Source organism: Chelmon rostratus, chromosome 24 (assembly GCF_017976325.1).
Source record: "Chelmon rostratus isolate fCheRos1 chromosome 24, fCheRos1.pri, whole genome shotgun sequence".
NCBI lineage: Eukaryota > Metazoa > Chordata > Actinopteri > Chaetodontiformes > Chaetodontidae > Chelmon > Chelmon rostratus.
Genome location: NC_055681.1, coordinates 12,859,597 through 12,884,553, shown reverse-complemented (window position 1 = coordinate 12,884,553; position 24,957 = coordinate 12,859,597). Strand labels below are relative to the sequence as shown.

The 24,957-nt window shown below is 42.3% G+C and overlaps 1 protein-coding gene and 3 long non-coding RNA genes across 7 annotated transcripts; 1 reads left to right on the top strand and 3 right to left on the bottom strand.

Moving 5' to 3' along the window:
• Positions 1–539: 539 nt before the first annotated feature.
• Positions 540–2,598, bottom strand: LOC121627474. Of its 2 annotated transcripts, none has more exons than XR_006008027.1 (4): positions 2,546–2,598; positions 1,543–1,632; positions 1,072–1,265; positions 540–849 (listed from the first exon to the last, which is right to left on the bottom strand). It is a non-coding gene; the product is annotated as an uncharacterized LOC121627474 (long non-coding RNA). The 2 variants fall into 2 exon arrangements; XR_006008026.1 differs by lacking the exon at positions 2,546–2,598 and adding an exon at positions 2,497–2,540.
• Positions 2,599–6,905: 4,307 nt separating this feature from the next.
• Positions 6,906–8,964, bottom strand: LOC121627477. Of its 2 annotated transcripts, none has more exons than XR_006008030.1 (4): positions 8,912–8,964; positions 7,909–7,998; positions 7,438–7,631; positions 6,906–7,215 (listed from the first exon to the last, which is right to left on the bottom strand). It is a non-coding gene; the product is annotated as an uncharacterized LOC121627477 (long non-coding RNA). The 2 variants fall into 2 exon arrangements; XR_006008029.1 differs by lacking the exon at positions 8,912–8,964 and adding an exon at positions 8,863–8,906.
• A 5,200-nt stretch (positions 8,965–14,164) lies between these two features.
• Positions 14,165–16,233, bottom strand: LOC121627494. Of its 2 annotated transcripts, none has more exons than XR_006008034.1 (4): positions 16,170–16,233; positions 15,167–15,256; positions 14,697–14,890; positions 14,165–14,474 (listed from the first exon to the last, which is right to left on the bottom strand). It is a non-coding gene; the product is annotated as an uncharacterized LOC121627494 (long non-coding RNA). The 2 variants fall into 2 exon arrangements; XR_006008035.1 differs by lacking the exon at positions 16,170–16,233 and adding an exon at positions 16,121–16,161.
• A 4,501-nt stretch (positions 16,234–20,734) lies between these two features.
• rtraf (RNA transcription, translation and transport factor) lies at positions 20,735–23,862 on the top strand. The gene is made up of 8 exons (XM_041966222.1): positions 20,735–20,871; positions 21,490–21,614; positions 21,802–21,901; positions 22,287–22,367; positions 22,505–22,593; positions 22,736–22,804; positions 23,052–23,100; positions 23,233–23,862. Exons 1-8 carry the CDS (start codon positions 20,811–20,813, stop codon positions 23,385–23,387), a joined length of 729 nt encoding a protein of 242 aa, XP_041822156.1. The 5' UTR covers positions 20,735–20,810; the 3' UTR covers positions 23,388–23,862.
• The last annotated feature ends 1,095 nt before the right edge of the window (positions 23,863–24,957 follow it).

Sequence of the window (24,957 nt, the reverse complement as noted above, 5' to 3'; positions counted from 1 at the left end):
CTGGTGTGCTCCTCCTTGGTTGGAATGAAAACCTGCATTTAACATAGCTATTATCCATTTTTGCCATTCATAATCCTGTAGAGGGACTGATGACACTTCAGAGTTAATCTACAGCTAATTTTTGTCACCACTCAGTGCACATAATGACAATTATCTATATAGAGTGTAACATCGCTGTATAAACTCTTATTTGAGCTGCTAAAACATTTAAGCTGACAAGCTAATGGTAACACAGCTAGTGCTAGCAGATGTCTAGCTAACAAAGATTTTAGTTTAGCTTTATTTTATATATCTTCCTGTTTTTGGACATCCAGATTACTCAATAAGAAAAAGGAGCTGTGAGGAGATCAACCTGAGTTTTCTGTGTTCACTAGGCAGTGTTTTACTCTGTATGGATTCCACAAACTATATACGGATATTCCTAGTCAAGCCAGAACTTATTTGACAAATATCATAAACTATTCAGTGCAGACAATATTTTTGTCAATATTGAAAAACTTCAGTGAACCTCATTTTTACCACAAAGATCAACATAAGCCAAGGATTTGCTTGAAGTTTATTTTTAGATCAAATTATCTGAAACAATATAAAATTTTCAAATATGTAAAATTCTGGACTAAATAATCCACATGTTCCATAAAATATAACTTGGGGAAGGATGTGTTGTAGTGAAGGGTAAAATATGACACCTTGGGGCCACAGCAGCACAGAGACGACCATCAGCCACCAAGCTGCAGCCACAGCCAGGACGAAGACGAGGGAAGACCTGGAGAGGACAGTATGAGAGGTGGTAGGAGCATGATGACGTCCAGCTGAACTGGGCATGGCTGAAGTCACCTGGGGACGGATCTGGTAGAGCAATAGGGAGACAGAGAGGGGAGAGAGGGGGGTCAGGAACAGGTTTTTATGCACAAGGATCTCATATTCTACAGAAAGTGATTTGACTGTCTCATTTCTTGACCATGCTAATAAATCCATACCAAATAGAAAAAATACATCATGTTGAAATGAACCAGTTTCTCCTTGAATTCATTTTGTGAGTGAAACAGAATAAGTTGAATTACAACTAACCCGTGTGATGTGCCCGTCTTTCACTCTGTAAATAGTATACAGATAGTTAGACCTCTCCTGATGTCAGTTGTAGAAGCTCCTCCACTGGTGCTGACACAACGGGACAAGGACAGGTGTGCTTGTGTCACCTGGTCACAGAGGCTTTGGAGAGGCAGCTCTGAATCTGCAGCCAGCCTCTTGGAGGGAATGTGGGCCTGGAGAGAGGGGATGTAGTCATAAGCTTTGTTGACTTTGACAGCGTAGACACTTCAGCACTTTGTATTCTTTTTGAAAAGACCACAGTTCACTTCTATTAATCCAATTATACATGACAAGAAATGTATAATTTAAAGATTTAGCCTACAGTGGTTTAGTTACCTCAGACTTACATCACCTTGCTGTTAGCTGGTGGACATGGGCTTAATGTCTGCTTGAGAATCATTAGTTCTGTAAATCAATGCAGTCAGCTAGAATATTCTTTAAAACACTCACTGGTCGAGTGAACGTGAAGCGGTGATGGTGAACATGGCAGTCAGGTGGTGCTTCTTCACACCTGCTGGGTGTTGAGGTCGGTGGGCCATTCTGATGAAACACAACATTATCATCATGAGAACATAATACACACATTTACTACTGTCTACTGTTTCATTTATTGGGAGATAACACGACTGTGTCTGCAGTTACTGAAAGCATCAGAAAAAACAAGGCAAAAAGCACAAACTTCAGGGACTAATGAAAATGACAACAGAGCAGCACAGGTGCTGTGCTGTTACCAAGTATTTGCATTGTACATTATCAATGAATACTGCTTGATCGATGTCAGTGGGCTTCGCTTTATGGACGTCATGTAGCATTAATGTTAGCAATAAACGTGCGTATCACGTCTGGACACTGTTTTAATAGTGTTTGACTTATAACACAGTACCTCGGCCACAGGCTGCCGACTAACACAACAGCCTTATTGGCTTATTTTGTTCAAAAAGTCACCTGGGATGTTCCAGGATTGAAACGCGTGTGAGTTTGCCACAGAAATGATGCTGATGTCGCAGCTGGTGCTAACAGCTAGCAACAAGCCAGCAGCAAACTTGCTTTGCTAGTGTTAGCTACGTGATGATAGCAAGCTACTAACTTTACCTACATGTTTGGTAGCTAAGCTTGCAATGCGGTGTGTGGACAAACACAAAATGCAATACTCTTTCGGTCATGCCGATAAAAACTTAGATCTAGACATGTTAGTGCATAGCACATAGAAGTTGACGTAGCTGGCAAACAAACAGCTGACCGGCCAACAATAAAAGTAACTCTGTTCCTCCTTCAGCTCCCGATTTTAAAGCAGCCATGGTGCCGCCAGGGACAGATTCAAACTTTCGTTTCAAGTAATGGCACGTAACACAGGCTCACGCCGAATACAAGCGAAGTGGAATATTTCATCATTTCATTAATTACCATTTGCATTCGCACTATACACAGCAACAGCCCGATGTGAATAGCTTACCTTCACTTCAGCTGTAGCCGGAGCGACAGGAAGACGCGTGCGCACAGAACTCACACGCGCACGTTTCTTAAGGCGGAGTCAACCTCCACATATGACGTCAATGATCAAAGCACTTTTCTGTCCTTCGATCTTCACCGACTATGAATACAGGTACCCCAGAGCCAATAAGTCAGAAACTCATTTTTTTGGTGTATTAACTTGTTGAATTAAGAGACAGTTTAGCTTTTTTTGAGAACATTTGTGTTCAGTCATTTCATCGTAGATCCTGTTTGACAACATTAACCGCAATGGCAAGAAGAGAGTATACAGGCAGAGTGATAAATTACTCTAACCAGAGACAGCGGCATTCTTTTGCTCATTCTGCACAGGGGTCGCATATGGAAGAGAGAAGGACCTTGCTGGAGAAACTCTCCAGCATAGAGGAGGAGAACAAGAAGTTAAAGACCGACCTCCAGAATGCCAACAAGGAGATCCGTCACAGTGAAGAACGGATCGGCTCTGTGCAACTACGTATGCGTGAGCTGCTGCGCAGACATGAGGAAACCGTCAATGCCTGGGACCACGAGCACAAGACGGTAACGGAGGACCTGAAAAAGAGAGATGAGCAGATGGCCTCTCTTAATCAGAGCCTCCTCGCTGAGAAAGAGGAATCCGAGAGGATGAGAGCCTCTTTAGATGAGCTTGAAGCCTCCAGTGAAGTGAGGGCCCTGAAAGAGAGTTGGCAGGCAGAAATGAGCCAGCTGAAAGAGGTCCTCATGGAGAAAGACGAAGAGATCAGCAGGGCCAACAAGAAAAGACGAGCTCGGACCAAAGCTCACTCCGTCACCAAGGCCGAGGTGAATGACGCAGAGGAGGCTCTAAAACAGAGCAAAGCCGCCTGCGAAGCTCTTGAGGAAGAACTACGAGAGCAGCTGGCAGCAAGAGACCAAAGCCACCAGAAGGAGCTCTCTGACAGAGAGGAGAGCTTCATGAAGGAGCTCTCTGAGAGAGAGGAGAGCTTCAGAAAGGAGCTCTCTGAGACCAAGGAGAGCTTCAAGAAGGAGCTCCAGGACAGAGAGGAGAGCATCAGAAAGGAGCTCTCAGCTGCACAAGACAGGTACGAAGAGGAGCTGTCCGGACTCTCAGAGAGTTGGGCCAGAAGAGTAGAGCAGTGGGAAAGAGAGAAGGAAGAGCTGAGACAGATGCTGCTGCTCAAAGAGCAAACATGGGCGCAAAAAGAGGCAGCAATGAACGATGACATCAAACGCCTCACGCAAGAAAACATCCAGCTCACAACGACGAAGAAGAAGAAGAAGAGCTTCTGGAGGTCACTTTTTAAAATTTGATGCCCCTCCCCTTCCTAAATTACTTTTAGATTTCTGTTCAATTTGATTTCCAAAAACATTGATACATCTTCCTGCAGACACAATATAAAATTAGGGAAACTTTTGTGTCACAGCAGCAGAATTACAAGATTAGGTGCAAAAATAAACAAATTTGAAAGACTTTTTGAAAAAAAAAAAATTAGGCAAATCGGGCACATTTATAGAAAAATGGAGTATGAAAAACACAGAAATCAAAATAAAATGTAACTCCAAGGCTCGGTCACACAACGTGAGGAGTCAAAGAAAGAATTATTCTGAAAAATAAACAAAATTAAAATTAAACCCAACAACTGGGGGTCGCATCTGGAAGAGAGAAGGACCTTGCTGGAGAAACTCTCCAGCATAGAGGAGGAGAACAAGAAGTTAAAGACCGACCTCCAGAATGCCAACAAGGAGATCCGTTACAGTGAAGAACGGATCGGCTCTGTGCAACTACGTATGCGTGAGCTGCTGCGCAGACATGAGGAAACCGTCAATGCCTGGGACCACGAGCACAAGACGGTAACGGAGGACCTGAAAAAGAGAGATGAGCAGATGGCCTCTCTTAATCAGAGCCTCCTCGCTGAGAAAGAGGAATCCGAGAGGATGAGAGCCTCTTTAGATGAGCTTGAAGCCTCCAGTGAAGTGAGGGCCCTGAAAGAGAGTTGGCAGGCAGAAATGAGCCAGCTGAAAGAGGTCCTCATGGAGAAAGACGAAGAGATCAGCAGGGCCAACAAGAAAAGACGAGCTCGGACCAAAGCTCACTCCGTCACCATGGCCGAGCTGAATGACGCAGAGGAGGCTCTAAAACAGAGCAAAGCCGCCTGCGAAGGCGACTCCAAGGCTCGGTCATACAACGCGAGGAGTCAAAGAATGAATTATTCTGAAAAATAAACAAAATTAAAATTTAACCCAAAACTGTATTTGACTTTATGGAATTAGGTGGTGGCTAAAGTGTATTGTTTGTGTAGATTGGATTGTTAACAGCCTGAAATAAAGTTATTGGACTTGTAACAGAAAAAACCAAAGTGTGTCTTATAATTGAAAACAGGGAGAAAAAGGTGACAGATGTGACTACTTTATATTCCAGCGGTTGTTTTGGTGTGTTGAGAACAGTGGTGATTGACAGCTCGGCTGACCAAATCAGCACGAGTGCAGGTTAATGACAGCATCTGTGTGATTGGACATTTTAGAGGAGAGATCACAGCCTTTAAACTGAAACACATGCACACTGCTTACATGGACGGCGCCAGGATTTTTTTTCTACCGGTGCTAAGGGGGGTCTTGACCAATACGTGAGGGTGCTAAGAACATAATCGATTTTCATGATTGGTAACTTTATAAAGAGGTTCTCTTTTTTCAATAAAAGCAGCTAAATGATACACAGCACACGCATGTTCGAGTTTTTTTTATAATTGAATTTGGCCAAAGAATATTCAATAAATTATCTAAACCTCATACAAGCGAACACAATAAAGCGATGGCTTTGTTTAAAAATGTTTATTTTTAAACAAAAAAAATTATTAAAATATACAATGAAATTATTGAAATTGTTTTATTTATTGTTTTATAACTTAATATACATGTATTATAATATGAAATAAAATTCTGGAGGGGCTTAACTGGGGCTAAACAGATTTTTGACGGGGCTATAGCACCCTCTAGCCCCAGTGTGGAGCCCTCCATGACTGCTTAGGTTCCAGAATTCAGAAAGAGTGGAAGGTGCAAAAAAGTAAACATAATATCATCTCGTCAACAAGCTGAGAAGGTGAAGATGTTAGCAAAGAGTTGCCTTTCAGCCAGAAGTCCAGGAGATTTAAGATGCCAGAGTTGTTGGCGTATGACACCGACTTCAACACTACAGAAACAATGCATGTATAATAATAATAATAATAAACTTTATTTATATAGCACCTTTCATAACAATGTTACAAAAAGCTTTACAAAATCAAACTCAGAATAAAACCAGATAAGGCAGAAATGGATCAAACATTTCCAAAAGCTTCCACAAAAAGAAAAGTTTCAAGATGAGATTTAAAAGACCTTAAATGTAGGCAATACAATTTTTAAACCATTTCAAAGTCTATCAGGGAGCCAGTGGAGGAAAGCAGAGAGGTCATGTGATCATGCCTCTTTGTTGCTGCAAAGGATTGAGCAGCGCTGCTTTGCAGCACCTGCAGATGGTGGAGGGAGCCTGATCCCCGAGTAAAGTGGGCACCCGAGGTCACTTTCTTGGGGACTTGAAAAATGTGTCAAATTGACTGAACTTGCTTTATAAAGTTATGAGTTGAAAAAGAAAGAAAAGAAATGGCGGGAGTGAAGATCTGTGAGCTACAGAGAAAAAACAACACCTCTTTAAACTGATGGCAAGGCAACTTGTTATATCCTGGAGACATGCCATGATTTAAGTTGGACTAAAGCAGGCGGTCACCTAACTATCAGCTGAAGACTGAGATCAGCTGATTAAATGAGTCCAGCCTGGTGTGCTCCTCCTTGGTTGGAATGAAAACCTGCATTTAACATAGCTATTATCCATTTTTGCCATTCATAATCCTGTAGAGGGACTGATGACACTTCAGAGTTAATCTACAGCTAATTTTTGTCACCACTCAGTGCACATAATGACAATTATCTATATAGAGTGTAACATCGCTGTATAAACTCTTATTTGAGCTGCTAAAACATTTAAGCTGACAAGCTAATGGTAACACAGCTAGTGCTAGCAGATGTCTAGCTAACAAAGATTTTAGTTTAGCTTTATTTTATATATCTTCCTGTTTTTGGACATCCAGATTACTCAATAAGAAAAAGGAGCTGTGAGGAGATCAACCTGAGTTTTCTGTGTTCACTAGGCAGTGTTTTACTCTGTATGGATTCCACAAACTATATACGGATATTCCTAGTCAAGCCAGAACTTATTTGACAAATATCATAAACTATTCAGTGCAGACAATATTTTTGTCAATATTGAAAAACTTCAGTGAACCTCATTTTTACCACAAAGATCAACATAAGCCAAGGATTTGCTTGAAGTTTATTTTTAGATCAAATTATCTGAAACAATATAAAATTTTCAAATATGTAAAATTCTGGACTAAATAATCCACATGTTCCATAAAATATAACTTGGGGAAGGATGTGTTGTAGTGAAGGGTAAAATATGACACCTTGGGGCCACAGCAGCACAGAGACGACCATCAGCCACCAAGCTGCAGCCACAGCCAGGACGAAGACGAGGGAAGACCTGGAGAGGACAGTATGAGAGGTGGTAGGAGCATGATGACGTCCAGCTGAACTGGGCATGGCTGAAGTCACCTGGGGACGGATCTGGTAGAGCAATAGGGAGACAGAGAGGGGAGAGAGGGGGGTCAGGAACAGGTTTTTATGCACAAGGATCTCATATTCTACAGAAAGTGATTTGACTGTCTCATTTCTTGACCATGCTAATAAATCCATACCAAATAGAAAAAATACATCATGTTGAAATGAACCAGTTTCTCCTTGAATTCATTTTGTGAGTGAAACAGAATAAGTTGAATTACAACTAACCCGTGTGATGTGCCCGTCTTTCACTCTGTAAATAGTATACAGATAGTTAGACCTCTCCTGATGTCAGTTGTAGAAGCTCCTCCACTGGTGCTGACACAACGGGACAAGGACAGGTGTGCTTGTGTCACCTGGTCACAGAGGCTTTGGAGAGGCAGCTCTGAATCTGCAGCCAGCCTCTTGGAGGGAATGTGGGCCTGGAGAGAGGGGATGTAGTCATAAGCTTTGTTGACTTTGACAGCGTAGACACTTCAGCACTTTGTATTCTTTTTGAAAAGACCACAGTTCACTTCTATTAATCCAATTATACATGACAAGAAATGTATAATTTAAAGATTTAGCCTACAGTGGTTTAGTTACCTCAGACTTACATCACCTTGCTGTTAGCTGGTGGACATGGGCTTAATGTCTGCTTGAGAATCATTAGTTCTGTAAATCAATGCAGTCAGCTAGAATATTCTTTAAAACACTCACTGGTCGAGTGAACGTGAAGCGGTGATGGTGAACATGGCAGTCAGGTGGTGCTTCTTCACACCTGCTGGGTGTTGAGGTCGGTGGGCCATTCTGATGAAACACAACATTATCATCATGAGAACATAATACACACATTTACTACTGTCTACTGTTTCATTTATTGGGAGATAACACGACTGTGTCTGCAGTTACTGAAAGCATCAGAAAAAACAAGGCAAAAAGCACAAACTTCAGGGACTAATGAAAATGACAACAGAGCAGCACAGGTGCTGTGCTGTTACCAAGTATTTGCATTGTACATTATCAATGAATACTGCTTGATCGATGTCAGTGGGCTTCGCTTTATGGACGTCATGTAGCATTAATGTTAGCAATAAACGTGCGTATCACGTCTGGACACTGTTTTAATAGTGTTTGACTTATAACACAGTACCTCGGCCACAGGCTGCCGACTAACACAACAGCCTTATTGGCTTATTTTGTTCAAAAAGTCACCTGGGATGTTCCAGGATTGAAACGCGTGTGAGTTTGCCACAGAAATGATGCTGATGTCGCAGCTGGTGCTAACAGCTAGCAACAAGCCAGCAGCAAACTTGCTTTGCTAGTGTTAGCTACGTGATGATAGCAAGCTACTAACTTTACCTACATGTTTGGTAGCTAAGCTTGCAATGCGGTGTGTGGACAAACACAAAATGCAATACTCTTTCGGTCATGCCGATAAAAACTTAGATCTAGACATGTTAGTGCATAGCACATAGAAGTTGACGTAGCTGGCAAACAAACAGCTGACCGGCCAACAATAAAAGTAACTCTGTTCCTCCTTCAGCTCCCGATTTTAAAGCAGCCATGGTGCCGCCAGGGACAGATTCAAACTTTCGTTTCAAGTAATGGCACGTAACACAGGCTCACGCCGAATACAAGCGAAGTGGAATATTTCATCATTTCATTAATTACCATTTGCATTCGCACTATACACAGCAACAGCCCGATGTGAATAGCTTACCTTCACTTCAGCTGTAGCCGGAGCGACAGGAAGACGCGTGCGCACAGAACTCACACGCGCACGTTTCTTAAGGCGGAGTCAACCTCCACATATGACGTCAATGATCAAAGCACTTTTCTGTCCTTCGATCTTCACCGACTATGAATACAGGTACCCCAGAGCCAATAAGTCAGAAACTCATTTTTTTGGTGTATTAACTTGTTGAATTAAGAGACAGTTTAGCTTTTTTTGAGAACATTTGTGTTCAGTCATTTCATCGTAGATCCTGTTTGACAACATTAACCGCAATGGCAAGAAGAGAGTATACAGGCAGAGTGATAAATTACTCTAACCAGAGACAGCGGCATTCTTTTGCTCATTCTGCACAGGGGTCGCATATGGAAGAGAGAAGGACCTTGCTGGAGAAACTCTCCAGCATAGAGGAGGAGAACAAGAAGTTAAAGACCGACCTCCAGAATGCCAACAAGGAGATCCGTCACAGTGAAGAACGGATCGGCTCTGTGCAACTACGTATGCGTGAGCTGCTGCGCAGACATGAGGAAACCGTCAATGCCTGGGACCACGAGCACAAGACGGTAACGGAGGACCTGAAAAAGAGAGATGAGCATATGGCCTCTCTTAATCAGAGCCTCCTCGCTGAGAAAGAGGAATCCGAGAGGATGAGAGCCTCTTTAGATGAGCTTGAAGCCTCCAGTGAAGTGAGGGCCCTGAAAGAGAGTTGGCAGGCAGAAATGAGCCAGCTGAAAGAGGTCCTCATGGAGAAAGACGAAGAGATCAGCAGGGCCAACAAGAAAAGACGAGCTCGGACCAAAGCTCACTCCGTCACCAAGGCCGAGGTGAATGACGCAGAGGAGGCTCTAAAACAGAGCAAAGCCGCCTGCGAAGCTCTTGAGGAAGAACTACGAGAGCAGCTGGCAGCAAGAGACCAAAGCCACCAGAAGGAGCTCTCTGACAGAGAGGAGAGCTTCATGAAGGAGCTCTCTGAGAGAGAGGAGAGCTTCAGAAAGGAGCTCTCTGAGACCAAGGAGAGCTTCAAGAAGGAGCTCCAGGACAGAGAGGAGAGCATCAGAAAGGAGCTCTCAGCTGCACAAGACAGGTACGAAGAGGAGCTGTCCGGACTCTCAGAGAGTTGGGCCAGAAGAGTAGAGCAGTGGGAAAGAGAGAAGGAAGAGCTGAGACAGATGCTGCTGCTCAAAGAGCAAACATGGGCGCAAAAAGAGGCAGCAATGAACGATGACATCAAACGCCTCACGCAAGAAAACATCCAGCTCACAACGACGAAGAAGAAGAAGAAGAGCTTCTGGAGGTCACTTTTTAAAATTTGATGCCCCTCCCCTTCCTAAATTACTTTTAGATTTCTGTTCAATTTGATTTCCAAAAACATTGATACATCTTCCTGCAGACACAATATAAAATTAGGGAAACTTTTGTGTCACAGCAGCAGAATTACAAGATTAGGTGCAAAAATAAACAAATTTGAAAGACTTTTTGAAAAAAAAAAAAATAGGCAAATTGGGCACATTTATAGAAAAATGGAGTATGAAAAACACAGAAATCAAAATAAAATGTAACTCCAAGGCTCGGTCACACAACGTGAGGAGTCAAAGAAAGAATTATTCTGAAAAATAAACAAAATTAAAATTAAACCCAACAACTGGGGGTCGCATCTGGAAGAGAGAAGGACCTTGCTGGAGAAACTCTCCAGCATAGAGGAGGAGAACAAGAAGTTAAAGACCGACCTCCAGAATGCCAACAAGGAGATCCGTTACAGTGAAGAACGGATCGGCTCTGTGCAACTACGTATGCGTGAGCTGCTGCGCAGACATGAGGAAACCGTCAATGCCTGGGACCACGAGCACAAGACGGTAACGGAGGACCTGAAAAAGAGAGATGAGCAGATGGCCTCTCTTAATCAGAGCCTCCTCGCTGAGAAAGAGGAATCCGAGAGGATGAGAGCCTCTTTAGATGAGCTTGAAGCCTCCAGTGAAGTGAGGGCCCTGAAAGAGAGTTGGCAGGCAGAAATGAGCCAGCTGAAAGAGGTCCTCATGGAGAAAGACGAAGAGATCAGCAGGGCCAACAAGAAAAGACGAGCTCGGACCAAAGCTCACTCCGTCACCATGGCCGAGCTGAATGACGCAGAGGAGGCTCTAAAACAGAGCAAAGCCGCCTGCGAAGGCGACTCCAAGGCTCGGTCATACAACGCGAGGAGTCAAAGAATGAATTATTCTGAAAAATAAACAAAATTAAAATTTAACCCAAAACTGTATTTGACTTTATGGAATTAGGTGGTGGCTAAAGTGTATTGTTTGTGTAGATTGGATTGTTAACAGCCTGAAATAAAGTTATTGGACTTGTAACAGAAAAAACCAAAGTGTGTCTTATAATTGAAAACAGGGAGAAAAAGGTGACAGATGTGACTACTTTATATTCCAGCGGTTGTTTTGGTGTGTTGAGAACAGTGGTGATTGACAGCTCGGCTGACCAAATCAGCACGAGTGCAGGTTAATGACAGCATCTGTGTGATTGGACATTTTAGAGGAGAGATCACAGCCTTTAAACTGAAACACATGCACACTGCTTACATGGACGGCGCCAGGATTTTTTTTCTACCGGTGCTAAGGGGGGTCTTGACCAATACGTGAGGGTGCTAAGAAAATAATCGATTTTCATGATTGGTAACTTTATAAAGAGTTCTCTTTTTTCAATAAAAGCAGCTAAATGATACACAGCACACGCATGTTCGAGTTTTTTTTATAATTGAATTTGGCCAAAGAATATTCAATAAATTATCTAAACCTCATACAAGCGAACACAATAAAGCGATGGCTAAAATGTTTCACGTACAAAAGTGACAGATTCAGCACCGGACAGCGACCATGCGCCTGCCAATAACCAGACAATACCCAAAATGCGACAAATGTATTTATTCCATAGCACTTAATGAAAACTAACAACTATGCATTGGCAATGTTGTCTTTGATCACAACATCATAAGAGATTAAATAACAGTGAAATTAATAAGGCTACAAAATGCCGCCGCAACGAGAACAGCTTCATTTGGATCACAACATAGGCTACGGTCAAAAATGGAATTAATAGCCACAGCGAGAAGAAACAACAAACACCCTGTGCCTGTTAAATGGGCAAGGCAGACACTCAAAGAACGTAAAAGGAACATGCTCATCACAATCTTGGTGATTATATTTTTACCACAAACAAAAATACATGCCACGTCCCGCTGTGCATTCATTACAGTGTAACAGATTAAACCTCACATCATCACATCAAATGTATCGCAACGTCAGGGGAAAACTCACCAGACTCTGGTGATCGTCCTATAAGAGGACGATGCGTCTGTTGCTGTGGTTAAGTGCAAATGAGTCTATAATCTTCTGGACATCCAAGGCCTTGGTTCGTTCTGCGTATATGGACAGGCAGGCCAGGTTGCTGAGTCGAGGGTTTGCCGTCCTGTTTCTCAGGCAGGTTTTTACGCGCGGCATGCAGGAAAAACTGCGCTCACATGAAGCGGAGGTTACAGGCAGTGTAACAGATATGCGCAAAAGTTTATATATGTCCTCAAATGAGTCTTTGAAAGGTTTAAGCATGGACAGAAATTCCAGCGTGCTGTTGACTGCTTCACCTTGTTCCTTTTTTCTCTCCAAGAGACGGCGCATTTGGCTACACTAATCAATGGGAAACAGGCAAGCGGGGATGGATTGGAACTCGTGAACTTTTTAATGTTTATTTTTAAACAAAAAAAAAATATTAAAATATACAATGAAATTATTGAAATTGTTTTTTAACTTAATATACATGTATTATAATATGAAATAAAATTCTGGAGGGGCTTAACTGGGGCTAAACAGATTTTTGACGGGGCTATAGCACCCTCTAGCCCCAGTGTGGAGCCGTCCATGACTGCTTAGGTTCCAGAATTCAGAAAGAGTGGAAGGTGCAAAAAAGTAAACATAATATCATCTCGTCAACAAGCTGAGAAGGTGAAGATGTTAGCAAAGAGTTGCCTTTCAGCCAGAAGTCCAGGAGATTTAAGATGCCAGAGTTGTTGGCGTATGACACCAACTTCAACACTACAGAAACAATGCATGTATAATAATAATAAACTTTATTGATATAGCACCTTTCATAACAATGTTACAAAAAGCTTTACAAAATCAAACTCAGAATAAAACCAGATAAGGCAGAAATGGATCAAACATTTCCAAAAGCTTCCACAAAAAGGAAAGTTTCAAGATGAGATTTAAAAGACCTTAAATGTAGGAAATACAATTTTTTAAACCATTTCAAAGTCTATCAGGGAGCCAGTGGCTGATAGAGGCAAGCAGAGATGTCATGCGATCATGCCTCTTTGTTGCTGTAAAGAATTGAGCAGCGCTGCTTTGCAGCACCTGCAGATGGTGGAGGGAGCCCTGGCTGATCCCCGAGTAAAGTGGGCACCCGAGGTCGCTTTCTTGGGGACTTGAAAAATGTGTCAAATTGACTGAACTTGCTTTATAAAGTAATGAGTTGAAAAAGAAAGAAAAAAATGGCGGGAGTGAAGATCTGTGAGCTACAGAGAAAAAACAACACCTCTTTAAACTGATGGCAAGGCAACTTGTTATATCCTGGAGACATGCCATGATTTAAGTTGGACTAAAGCAGGCGGTCACCTAACTATCAGCTGAAGACTGAGATCAGCTGATTAAATGAGTCCAGCCTGGTGTGCTCCTCCTTGGTTGGAATGAAAACCTGCATTTAACATAGCTATTATCCATTTTTGCCATTCATAATCCTGTAGAGGGACTGATGACACTTCAGAGTTAATCTACAGCTAATTTTTGTCACCACTCAGTGCACATAATGACAATTATCTATATAGAGTGTAACATCGCTGTATAAACTCTTATTTGAGCTGCTAAAACATTTAAGCTGACAAGCTAATGGTAACACAGCTAGTGCTAGCAGATGTCTAGCTAACAAAGATTTTAGTTTAGCTTTATTTTATATATCTTCCTGTTTTTGGACATCCAGATTACTCAATAAGAAAAAGGAGCTGTGAGGAGATCACCCTGAGTTTTCTGTGTTCACTAGGCAGTGTTTTACTCTGTATGGATTCCACAAACTATATACGGATATTCCTAGTCAAGCCAGAACTTATTTGACAAATATCATAAACTATTCAGTGCAGACAATATTTTTGTCAATATGGAAAAACTTCAGTGAACCTCATTTTTACCACAAAGATCAACATAAGACAAGGATTTGCTTGAAGTTTATTTTTAGATCAAATTATCTGAAACAATATAAAATTTTCAAATATGTAAAATTCTGGACTAAATAATCCACATGTTCCATAAAATATAACTTGGGGAAGGATGTGTTGTAGTGAAGGGTAAAATATGACACCTTGGGGCCACAGCAGCACAGAGACGACCATCAGCCACCAAGCTGCAGCCACAGCCAGGACGAAGACGAGGGAAGACCTGGAGAGGACAGTATGAGAGGTGGCAGGAGCATGATGACGTCCAGCTGAACTGGGCATGGCTGAAGTCACCTGGGGACGGATCTGGAAGAGCAATAGGGAGACAGAGAGGGGAGAGAGGGGGGTCAGGAACAGGTTTTTATGCACAAGGATCTCATATTCTACAGAAAGTGGTTTGACTGTCTCATTTCTTGACCATGCTAATAAATCCATACCAAATAGAAAAAATACATCATGTTGAAATGACTCAGTTTCTCCTTGAATTAATTTTGTGAGTGAAACAGAATAAGTTGAATTACAACTAACCCGTGTGATGTGCCCGTCTTTCACTCTGTAAATAGTATACAGATAGTTAGACCTCTCCTGACGTCAGTTGTAGAAGCTCCTCCACTGGTGCTGACACAACGGGACAAGGACAGGTGTGCTTGTGTCACCTGGTCACAGAGGCTTTGGAGAGGCAGCTCTGAATCTGCAGCCAGCCTCTTGGAGGGAATGTGGGCCTGGAGAGAGGGGATGTAGTCATAAGCTTTGTTGACTTTGACAGCGTAGACACTTAAGCTCTTTGTATTCTTTTGAAAAGACCACAGTTCACTTCCATTAATCAAATTATACATGACAAGAAAAGCATAATTTAAAGATTTAGCCTACAGTGGTTTAGTTACCTCAGACTTACATCACCTTGCTGTTAGCTGGTGGACATGGGCTTAATGTCTGCTTGAGAATCATTAGTTCTGTAAATCAATGCAGTCAGCTAGAATATTCTTTAAAACACTCACTGGTGGAGTGAACGTGAAGCGGTGATGGTGAACATGGCAGTCAGGTGGTGCTTCTTCACACCTGCTGGGTGTTGAGGTCGGTGGGCCATTCTGATGAAACACAACATTATCATCATGAGAACATAATACACACATTTACTACTGTCTACTGTTTCATTTATTGGGAGATAACACGACTGTGTCTGCAGTTACTGAAAGCATCAGAAAAAACAAGGCAAAAAGCACAAACTTCAGGGACTAATGAAAATGACAACAGAGCAGCACAGGTGCTGTGCTGTTACCAAGTATTTGCATTGTACATTATCAATGAATACTGCTTGATCGATGTCAGTGGGCTTCGCTTTATGGACGTCATGTAGCATTGATGTTAGCAATAAACGTGCGTATCACGTCTGGACACTGTTTTAATAGTGTTTGACTTATAACACAGTACCTCGGCCACAGGCTGCCGACTAACACAACAGCCTTATTGGCTTATTTTGTTCAAAAAGTCACCTGGGATGTTCCAGGATTGAAACGCGTGTGAGTTTGCCACAGAAATGATGCTGATGTCGCAGCTGGTGCTAACAGCTAGCAACAAGCCAGCAGCAGACTTGCTTTGCTAGTGTTAGCTACGTGATGATAGCAAGCTACTAACTTTACCTACATGTTTGGGAGCTAAGCTTGCAATGCGGTGTGTGGACAAACACAAAATGCAATACTCTTTGGGTCATGCCGATAAAAACTTAGATCTAGACATGTTAGTGCATAGCACATAGAAGTTGACGTAGCTAGCAAACAAACAGCTGACCGGCCAACAATAAAAGTAACTCTGTTCCTCCTTCAGCTCCCGATTTTAAAGCAGCCATGGTGCCGCCAGGGACAGATTCAAACTTTCGTTTCAAGTAATGGCACGCAACACAGGCTCACGCCGAATACAAGCGAAGTGGAATATTTCATCATTTCATTAATTACCATTTGCATTCGTACTATACACAGCAACAGCCCGATGTAAATAGCTTACCTTCACTTCAGCTGTAGCCGGAGCGACAGGAAGACGCATGCGCACAGAACTCACACGCGCACGTTTCTTAAGGCGGAGTCAACCTCCACATATGACGTCAATGATCAAAGCACTTTTCTGTCCTTCGATCTTCACCGACTATGAATACAGGTACCCCAGAGCCAATAAGTCAGAAACTCATTTTTTGGTGTATTAACTTGTTGAATTAAGAGACAGTTTAGCTTTTTTTGAGAACATTTGTGTTCAGTCATTTCATCGTAGATCCTGTTTGACAACATTAACCGCAATGGCAAGAAGAGAGTATACAGGCAGAGTGATAAATTACTCTAACCAGAGACAGCGGCATTCTTTTGCTCATTCTGCACAGGGGTCGCATATGGAAGAGAGAAGGACCTTGCTGGAGAAACTCTCCAGCATAGAGGAGGAGAACAAGAAGTTAAAGACCCACCTCCAGAATGCCAACAAGGAGATCCGTCACAGTGAAGAACGGATCGGCTCTGTGCAACTACGTATGCGTGAGCTGCTGCGCAGACATGAGGAAACCGTCAATGCCTGGGACCACGAGCACAAGACGGTAACGGAGGACCTGAAAAAGAGAGATGAGCAGATGGCCTCTCTTAATCAGAGCCTCCTCGCTGAGAAAGAGGAATCCGAGAGGATGAGAGCCTCTTTAGATGAGCTTGAAGCCTCCAGTGAAGTGAGGGCCCTGAAAGAGAGTTGGCAGGCAGAAATGAGCCAGCTGAAAGAGGTCCTCATGGAGAAAGACGAAGAGATCAGCAGGGCCAACAAGAAAAGACGAGCTCGGACCAAAGCTCACTCCGTCACCAAGGCCGAGGTGAATGACGCAGAGGAGGCTCTAAAACAGAGCAAAGCCGCCTGCGAAGCTCTTGAGGAAGAACTACGAGAGCAGCTGGCAGCAAGAGACCAAAGCCACCAGAAGGAGCTCTCTGACAGAGAGGAGAGCTTCATGAAGGAGCTCTCTGAGAGAGAGGAGAGCTTCAGAAAGGAGCTCTCTGAGACCAAGGAGAGCTTCAAGAAGGAGCTCCAGGACAGAGAGGAGAGCATCAGAAAGGAGCTCTCAGCTGCACAAGACAGGTACGAAGAGGAGCTGTCCGGACTCTCAGAGAGTTGGGCCAGAAGAGTAGAGCAGTGGGAAAGAGAGAAGGAAGAGCTGAGACAGATGCTGCTGCTCAAAGAGCAAACATGGGCGCAAAAAGAGGCAGCAATGAACGATGACATCAAACGCCTCACGCAAGAAAACATCCAGCTCACAACGAAGAAGAAGAAGAAGAAGAAGAGCTTCTGGAGGTCACTTTTTAAAATTTGATGCCCCTCCCCTTCCTAAATTACTTTTAGATTTCTGTTCAATTTGATTTCCAAAAACATTGATCCATCTTCCTGCAGACACAATATAAAATTAGGGAAACTTTTGTGTCACAGCAGCAGAATTACAAGATTAGGTGCAAAAATAAACAAATTTGAAAGACTTTTTGAAAAAAAAAATTTGGCTAATCAGGCACGTTTATAGAAAAATGGAGTCCGAAAAACACAGAAATCAAATAAAATGTAACTCCAAGGCTCGGTCACACAACGTGAGGAGTCAAAGAAAGAATTATTCTGAAAAATAAACAAAATTAAAATTAAACCCAACAACTGGGGGTCGCATCTGGAAGAGAGAAGGACCTTGCTGGAGAAACTCTCCAGCATAGAGGAGGAGAACAAGAAGTTAAAGACCCACCTCCAGAATGCCAACAAGGAGATCCGTCACAGTGAAGAATGGATCGGCTCTGTGCAACTACGTATGAGTGAGCTGCTGCGCAGACATGAGGAAACCGTCAATGCCTGGGACCACGAGCACAGGACGGTAATGGAGGACCTGAAAAAGAGAGATGAGCAGATGGCCTCTCTTAATCAGAGCCTCCTCGCTGAGAAAGAGGAATCCGAGAGGATGAGAGCCTCTTTAGATGAGCTTGAAGCCTCCAGTGAAGTGAGGGCCCTGAAAGAGAGTTGGCAGGCAGAAATGAGCCAGCTGAAAGAGGTCCTCATGGAGAAAGACGAAGAGATCAGCAGGGCCAACAAGAAAAGACGAGCTCGGACCAAAGCTCACTCCGTCACCATGGCCGAGCTGAATGACGCAGAGGAGGCTCTAAAACAGAGCAAAGCCGCCTGCGAAGGCGACTCCAAGGCTCGGTCATACAACGCGAGGAGTCAAAGAATGAATTATTCTGAAAAATAAACAAAATTAAAATTAAACCCAAAACTGTATTTGACTTTATGGAATTAGGTGGTGGCTAAAGTGTATTGTTTGTGTAGATTGGATTGTTAACAGCCTGAAATAAACTTATTGGACTTGTAACAGAAAAACCAAAGTGTGTCTTATAATTGAAAACAGGGAGAAAAAGGTGACAGATGTGACTACTTTATATTCCAGCGGTTGTTTTGGTGTGTTGAGAACAGTGGTGACTGACAGCTCGGCTGACCAAATCAGCACGAGTGCAGGTTAATGACAGCATCTGTGTGATTGGACATTTTAGAGGAGAGATCACAGCCTTTAAACTGAAACACATGCACACTGCTTAGGTTCCAGAATTCAGAAAGAGTGGAAGGTGCAAAAAAAGTAAACATAATATCATCTCGTCAACAAGCTGAGAAGGTGAAGATGTTAGCAAAGAGTTGCCTTTCAGCCAGAAGTCCAGGAGATTTAAGATGCCAGAGTTGTTGGCAAATGACACCAACTTCAACACTACAGAAACAATGCATGTATAATAATAATAATAATAAACTTTATTTATATAGCACCTTTCATAACAATGTTACAAAAAACTTTCCAAAATCAAACTCAGAATAAAACCAGATAAGGCAGAAATGTATCAAACATTTCAAAGTTAGTGTCAGTAGAGTCACAAGCTTGTTTGCTAGTTAACAGGTGATGAGTGCCTTGTTTTCTCCACCTCTGTCACACCTCGTGTGTAAAATGAAGGTGGCCACATGGAAGAACGAAAACTGCCCAGGAAAAAATTCCTAACACCCTTCATATGCTCAGCCATTTGCAGCCACACGAACAGCGTGGATGGATTGATCTGAGCTTTTGTCCAGGTCCCTGAGCATTTCATTTATCATCAGGTCACAATTTTCCCAGTTCTTTGCTTTTTGATCAAATGCAATTCAAAACTAATGCCGGTCGGTCTCAGCTGTGCTTTGTGTTTAGTGTTTAGTCTTTACAGCTCGCAGTGGATATAATGAGACATTAAATCCTTCACAGAGCAGCCATTGTTGCTCATGAATGAACTGTGTGAGAAGGGGCGTTCACAGCATTTGGCTGTATTTGATTATTTTGTCACTGTCGCCAGCATGTTTACAGGTGTGAGGTGTGCACATTCTCCCATTGTCTTTTTCTTTTTTTAAACTTTCATGGAGGCATCTGTCAAACGATGTGTTGTTGTTTTCCCGCTGTGAGCCAAAGCGGATTACGCTTGGAAGAAAATGAACTTGTTTGTTCAAGTCATCTCCTTCATGTCGCCGACATGAAGCCAGGCCACTTCTCGTGAACTGATGCCTTCATTATGAATCTTGTAGTGTCAGCCCAGCGTGAGTGTGACTGTGTGGAATAAAACTGCTGTGTGAACGGCAGAGTCCATTTTATCCATGTTATTTCTACACACCAGATTAGTTTGTGCAAATCAGGCAAATGTACAGAACGACATCTTAAATAGGACATCTTAAGGGTGATGCAGCTCCGCTCAGCAGACAGATTGTATAATTTATTTTTCACTTTAATATCAACATCATAATAAATATGCAAATATCAATCTCCAAATACAGTGAAACTGGTGAGCAAATCAGCACGAGTGCAGGTTAATTGCAGTATCTGTGTGGTTGGCTGTATGGACATTTTAGAGGAGAGATCACAGCCTTAAAACTGAAACACATGCACACTGCTTAGGCTACAGCCAAATCTACATGAATGAGTTACTCTCATTGCAACTGGATGGAGGTCAGAATTCAAAAAGAATGGAAGGTGCAACAAAAGCAGTGGGTGGAAACAGAGTCTTCATACCTGACTGCAACAGGTGTGTCGTCCCAAGGTAAAGGCTGTAAATATAATATCATCACGTCAACAAGCTGAGAAGATGAAGATGTTAGCAAAGAGTTGCCTTTCAGCCAGAAACAACAACAACAACAACAACAATAATAATAATAATAATAATAATAATAATAATAATAATAATAACAATCCATCCAATAGTCCATTTTCTGTTCAAATGGTCACTTGGACTAAAAAAGAAGAAGTGATGACATTTTATATCCAAAAGGTCAATTTCACTGTGACATCATAATGTCATAATAATTCAACGCCATCACTCAGGAACAGGGAGCAGAGTAAACCTTTAAATCTATCGGACATCATGTGTAGGTGTATGTAAATTCAATTTCTACACTTCCTGTTCCTACTTCTTTGAGTTATTGAAGTGCAGGTGCTCAGTAAGAAGAACTTTATCTTGATAGTTTCAACAGGAAGTTGCTAGCTCTCCGTCAGCGCATGCGTAATGCCACACACTAGCAGCTAGCGGCAGAGGGTACAGCGAAGTTAGCCGACTGTTAGCTAAAGAAAGCGGTGATAACACACGAACATACGTTGAAATGTTTCGGAGGAAACTGACAGCCCTAGATTATCACAACCCCAATGGCTTTGACTGCACAGGTAAGAAAAAACCCGTGTAGGAGCGCTTGAATTTGGTCCGGCGAGTTTAACATGGAGCCGACTAGCGTGCAATAATGTCCTGTCAATGGAGACAACGATATGCCAAACCCTGCTTAAAAAAACAGTACTTTCATGCTGCTTTTGGGAATAAAAACACTCATGTTTAATATAACACGAGATAAAATATTTCACAACTTCTTAGTACACAACACTTTTATTCGGCATGTCTCATTCAAAAGTACAGTTAACAGAAAACGCTCAATTCTGTTCAAGAAATTGTTGGTTATTTTTGCGTTGAAAGTGGGAAATTTAGCAGAATATCTAATAATATGAAAAACATATTTTATTTGAAAACTATCCTCACTTGGAGTCCTTGCTTTTTTTAATAGGACTGTAAATACAGAATTTATATTGTCAAAGTATTGACTTTAAATGCTAACTAGCTATTTGCGTCCTGTTCAGCAGTTAATCAGTCATTGATTCAACGTTATTGACGCTGAGATTTATTAATTTATGCATTTCGCTTCCTCTTCGGACACATCACCGTGTGCAGCTGCTGAGATGCTGACATGTGTCCATTGATCTCTTGACGTGTGTCTGTCTCCCCTCTCTGCTCAGATGAGACACAGTTCAGAAACTGCATCGTGTGGCTGGAGGACCAGAAGATTCGACATTATAAGATCGAGGACCGAGGAAACCTGAGGAACATCCCGAGCTCAGACTGGCCCCAAGCCTACCAGAAGGTGATCATGCTTCCAGTTTAAATCTTCAGGACCCGTTTGATTTCAAGAAAGCACCACCTTAAAGCTGACTTGAATTCTATTCTATTCGCTGGATAGGAAATTGATCTCGGTTGCTGGGAGAGAACTGTAACATCATTGATGTGTCGGCGCCTTCTTCTGTGTTTGAGTGTCCTTTTCCTGTGTGCAGTACCTGCAGGACGTGAACTGTCCATTTGGAGTTCAGGAGAGGCAGGAGGCTGTGGACTGGTTGCTGGGCCTGGCTGTGCGATATGAATATGGAGACAACGGTAGGATGTCAGCACTGTTGATTAGACTGAGATGATGTCAGTGAGGAGTTAACTCTGGATATAGTGGCTGTTACTCATACTTTCCTGTTTTAGTCTGAGCTGACCATCTCTCTACCAAAAATAGGTCTGTAAATATGTCCAACTCATGCTCTGCTACTTTATTGTAATACTGATGTTGACCAGTAGATGGAGACATTGTAAAGGGGATGTTTTCTGATGATGCCAGCTCATTGGCCCCCTCTTAGTTGCACAATCCAAGCTAGTCTTTAACAGAAAACACGTTCAAAAGAAGCTTATATATTCTCTGTGCAATCACACAAAGTGGCACTGACTCCCATTCTCAGAGGTCGGTGTGTCTAAGGGTGTGTTTGGTGTCTCCTCTCAGTGGAGAAGTACAGGAACTGTGAGCCGCTGGCAGCCTCCAGCAACAGCAACAAAGCAGCAGACCCCCTCGTCAACCTTGACAGTGAGTAGAAACGCCTCGCCCGATCCTCCGTCCGTCCTTACGCTCTGCTTTTGCACGTTCTCTCCCTTTTCTCTTGGATCCCGTCATCTCTTCGCTCCAGGTGACAGGCGAAGTCATCATTTGCTTGTCTTTTGCAGCGAATTCTCCAGATTTCAAAGCGGGAGTGCTTGCTCTGTCCAACATCCTCAAGATACAACGGCACGATGACTACCTGGTTATGCTGAAGGTGGGATAATGCTCGTGCTCTATATATGTGTGTGTGTTTGCCATTTAATCTCTGTCAAACATATTCAGATTTTTATGAACAATACATATTTAATAGTAAATTGTCATATTAATCTGTTTGTGTTTTCATGTATTCCTGGCAGGCCATTCGTATTCTGATCCAGGAGAGACTTTCTCCAGAAGCTATCACTAAAGCCAACCAGAACAGAGAGGTATTGTAAACTGAAGATGCACATATTTTGTATCGAGAATGATTGAAGCAGCAGAGGCCGAGATTGCCAGAATTTAATCCCTTGTGTCCACTGCACGGCACGGCTCAGTAAAGATGGGCCATAAAAAGAGTCCCACAAAGTGGAAATAAGGATTAGTCTCGACAGTGTTAAGTACTGTATAAAATCCCTTTGAGTGGTTTAAATGAGTTAAATATTGGTAACGTGTATATGTGTCTTTGTTTTGCAGGGTGTCCCAGTAGCTTTAGACAAGCACATCTTGGGCTTCGACACTGGAGGTGAGAGCTGAATTTTTGGGTGTAAGAAGGCCCGAAGAGGTGCAAGTAGAACATATTTGACTTATCTTAAGGATTTCTGAGGGGAAGCACTGATCAGTCACGGATGGCAAAGTAAAATAAATTTCTCCTCAGATGCGACTCTGAACGAAGCGGCCCAGATCCTGCGCCTGCTGCACATCGAGGAGCTGAGGGAGCTCCAGACCAAGATCAACGAGGCCATCGTAGCCGTTCAGGCCATCATAGCCGACCCCAAGACGGACCACAGGCTGGGCAAAGTTGGCAGATGAGAGTGAGGATGAAGAGGGACGCTGGAGGAAGGAACTGGACTACGGGGGTTTCAGTTTGATTTTGAGAGAAGAAGCCTGTCATATGAATTGGACATAAATGAGTTTGTATTTTTTCTGTTGTTGCATGAGATCAGACTGTTCGAATCGGGTATTTGGAGCAAAGTTGAGTTTTTTTTTTCAGATGCTACCTTTCATTTTTGTACCGCAGCATGGGAAAGTCCACAGCAGAACACACGGTAGAATAGCTGCTGAGTAGTTAGCATTGGAAAAACTCATTTCCACCAATGTGGATGTGAGTTTCTTCAGAGTTTTGTTGAACTTTCTGATCATCTCCTGGCTCCACCATCTCTCCCTCCAACTGAGTTATATTTCTATCTTTTGTCTGACAGAGAAAATGTTTTTTGCAGGTGGAAAGCTTGTTTTGAAGTTATTTCCATTGACTGTGTGGGAAAATATATAAATACGGCTGAACAGAGTGTGGCTCCTGTGCTTGGTGATAATTGGGCGTAAAGCTGAAAAACAAAATAACCTCAAATGTCCGTCAAGTACCAAATCACATTTTATTGTTATAAATATCACATCTTATAAAAAGATAAAGATTTGAAAAGTAGTAGTAAAAATATTTGGCAAAAAAAGAAACGTCATTTCGTGTGTGAAATCCGGATTAGTAGTGCAGAGACATATGGCAGGGCTGCAGTCGCTGCGATCTGACCGCGGCACACAGGACTCATACAGGGAAATACATTAGGACTTTGTAATCTGATTACAATAACTACTTAAGTCACTGGCAATTATTTTCCATTTAGCATATTTTGTGGAATTAAAAACAATAGAAAAACCAGGTTTCTGAGTATGTAATGCAACATGTTGATTCCATTTGTCATCAGGTAACTTTAACTTCCATCAGTTAAATTGTTAGAAATCAGGTTTTCTTCAGTTGTCATAGTTTGACATTTTGGGAAATAAGCTTGTTTGCCTTTTATCGAGAGTCTGATGAGAAGATTGATACCTCTGTCTAAATATTAAGCTAGAGCTCAGAAATAATAAGCTTAGCTTAGCCTGGCGTAAAGACTAAAAACGGTAAGAGGTAGCCCGGCTTCCTGCCAAGAAATAGCCTTTAACTTACACCTTGAAGCCACAAATTGTTGTTTTTACACTTCGCTTTTTACACATATTGAACAAACAAGATATAAAATGTTCATTAGTGAGCTTTGCAGGTGCTTGTACTGTTTCTCTCCGTTTCCAGTCTTTATGCTAACCGTCTCCTGGCTCCAGCTTTATATTAAATTGTCCAAACATGAGAGTGGCATCGATCTGAACATCTGCCTGTAAGATTAACACCTTTCCCAAAACATTCAACTATTCCCTTTTCCTGTTTTTATTCCTGTCTGGAATCAGCTGTAAATGCCAATGAGCCTGCATTTCAAAGCCAATGTGGCCAGACGACCAAAAAGAAATGAACTCTTCACTCTTTGGCTTTAAAGAACAGAAAAACCGACGCTCTGGTAGCCACACTTTAAAATCTGATTTCATTGTTCTGGTAGAAAAACAAAAACAGCTCACGCACAAA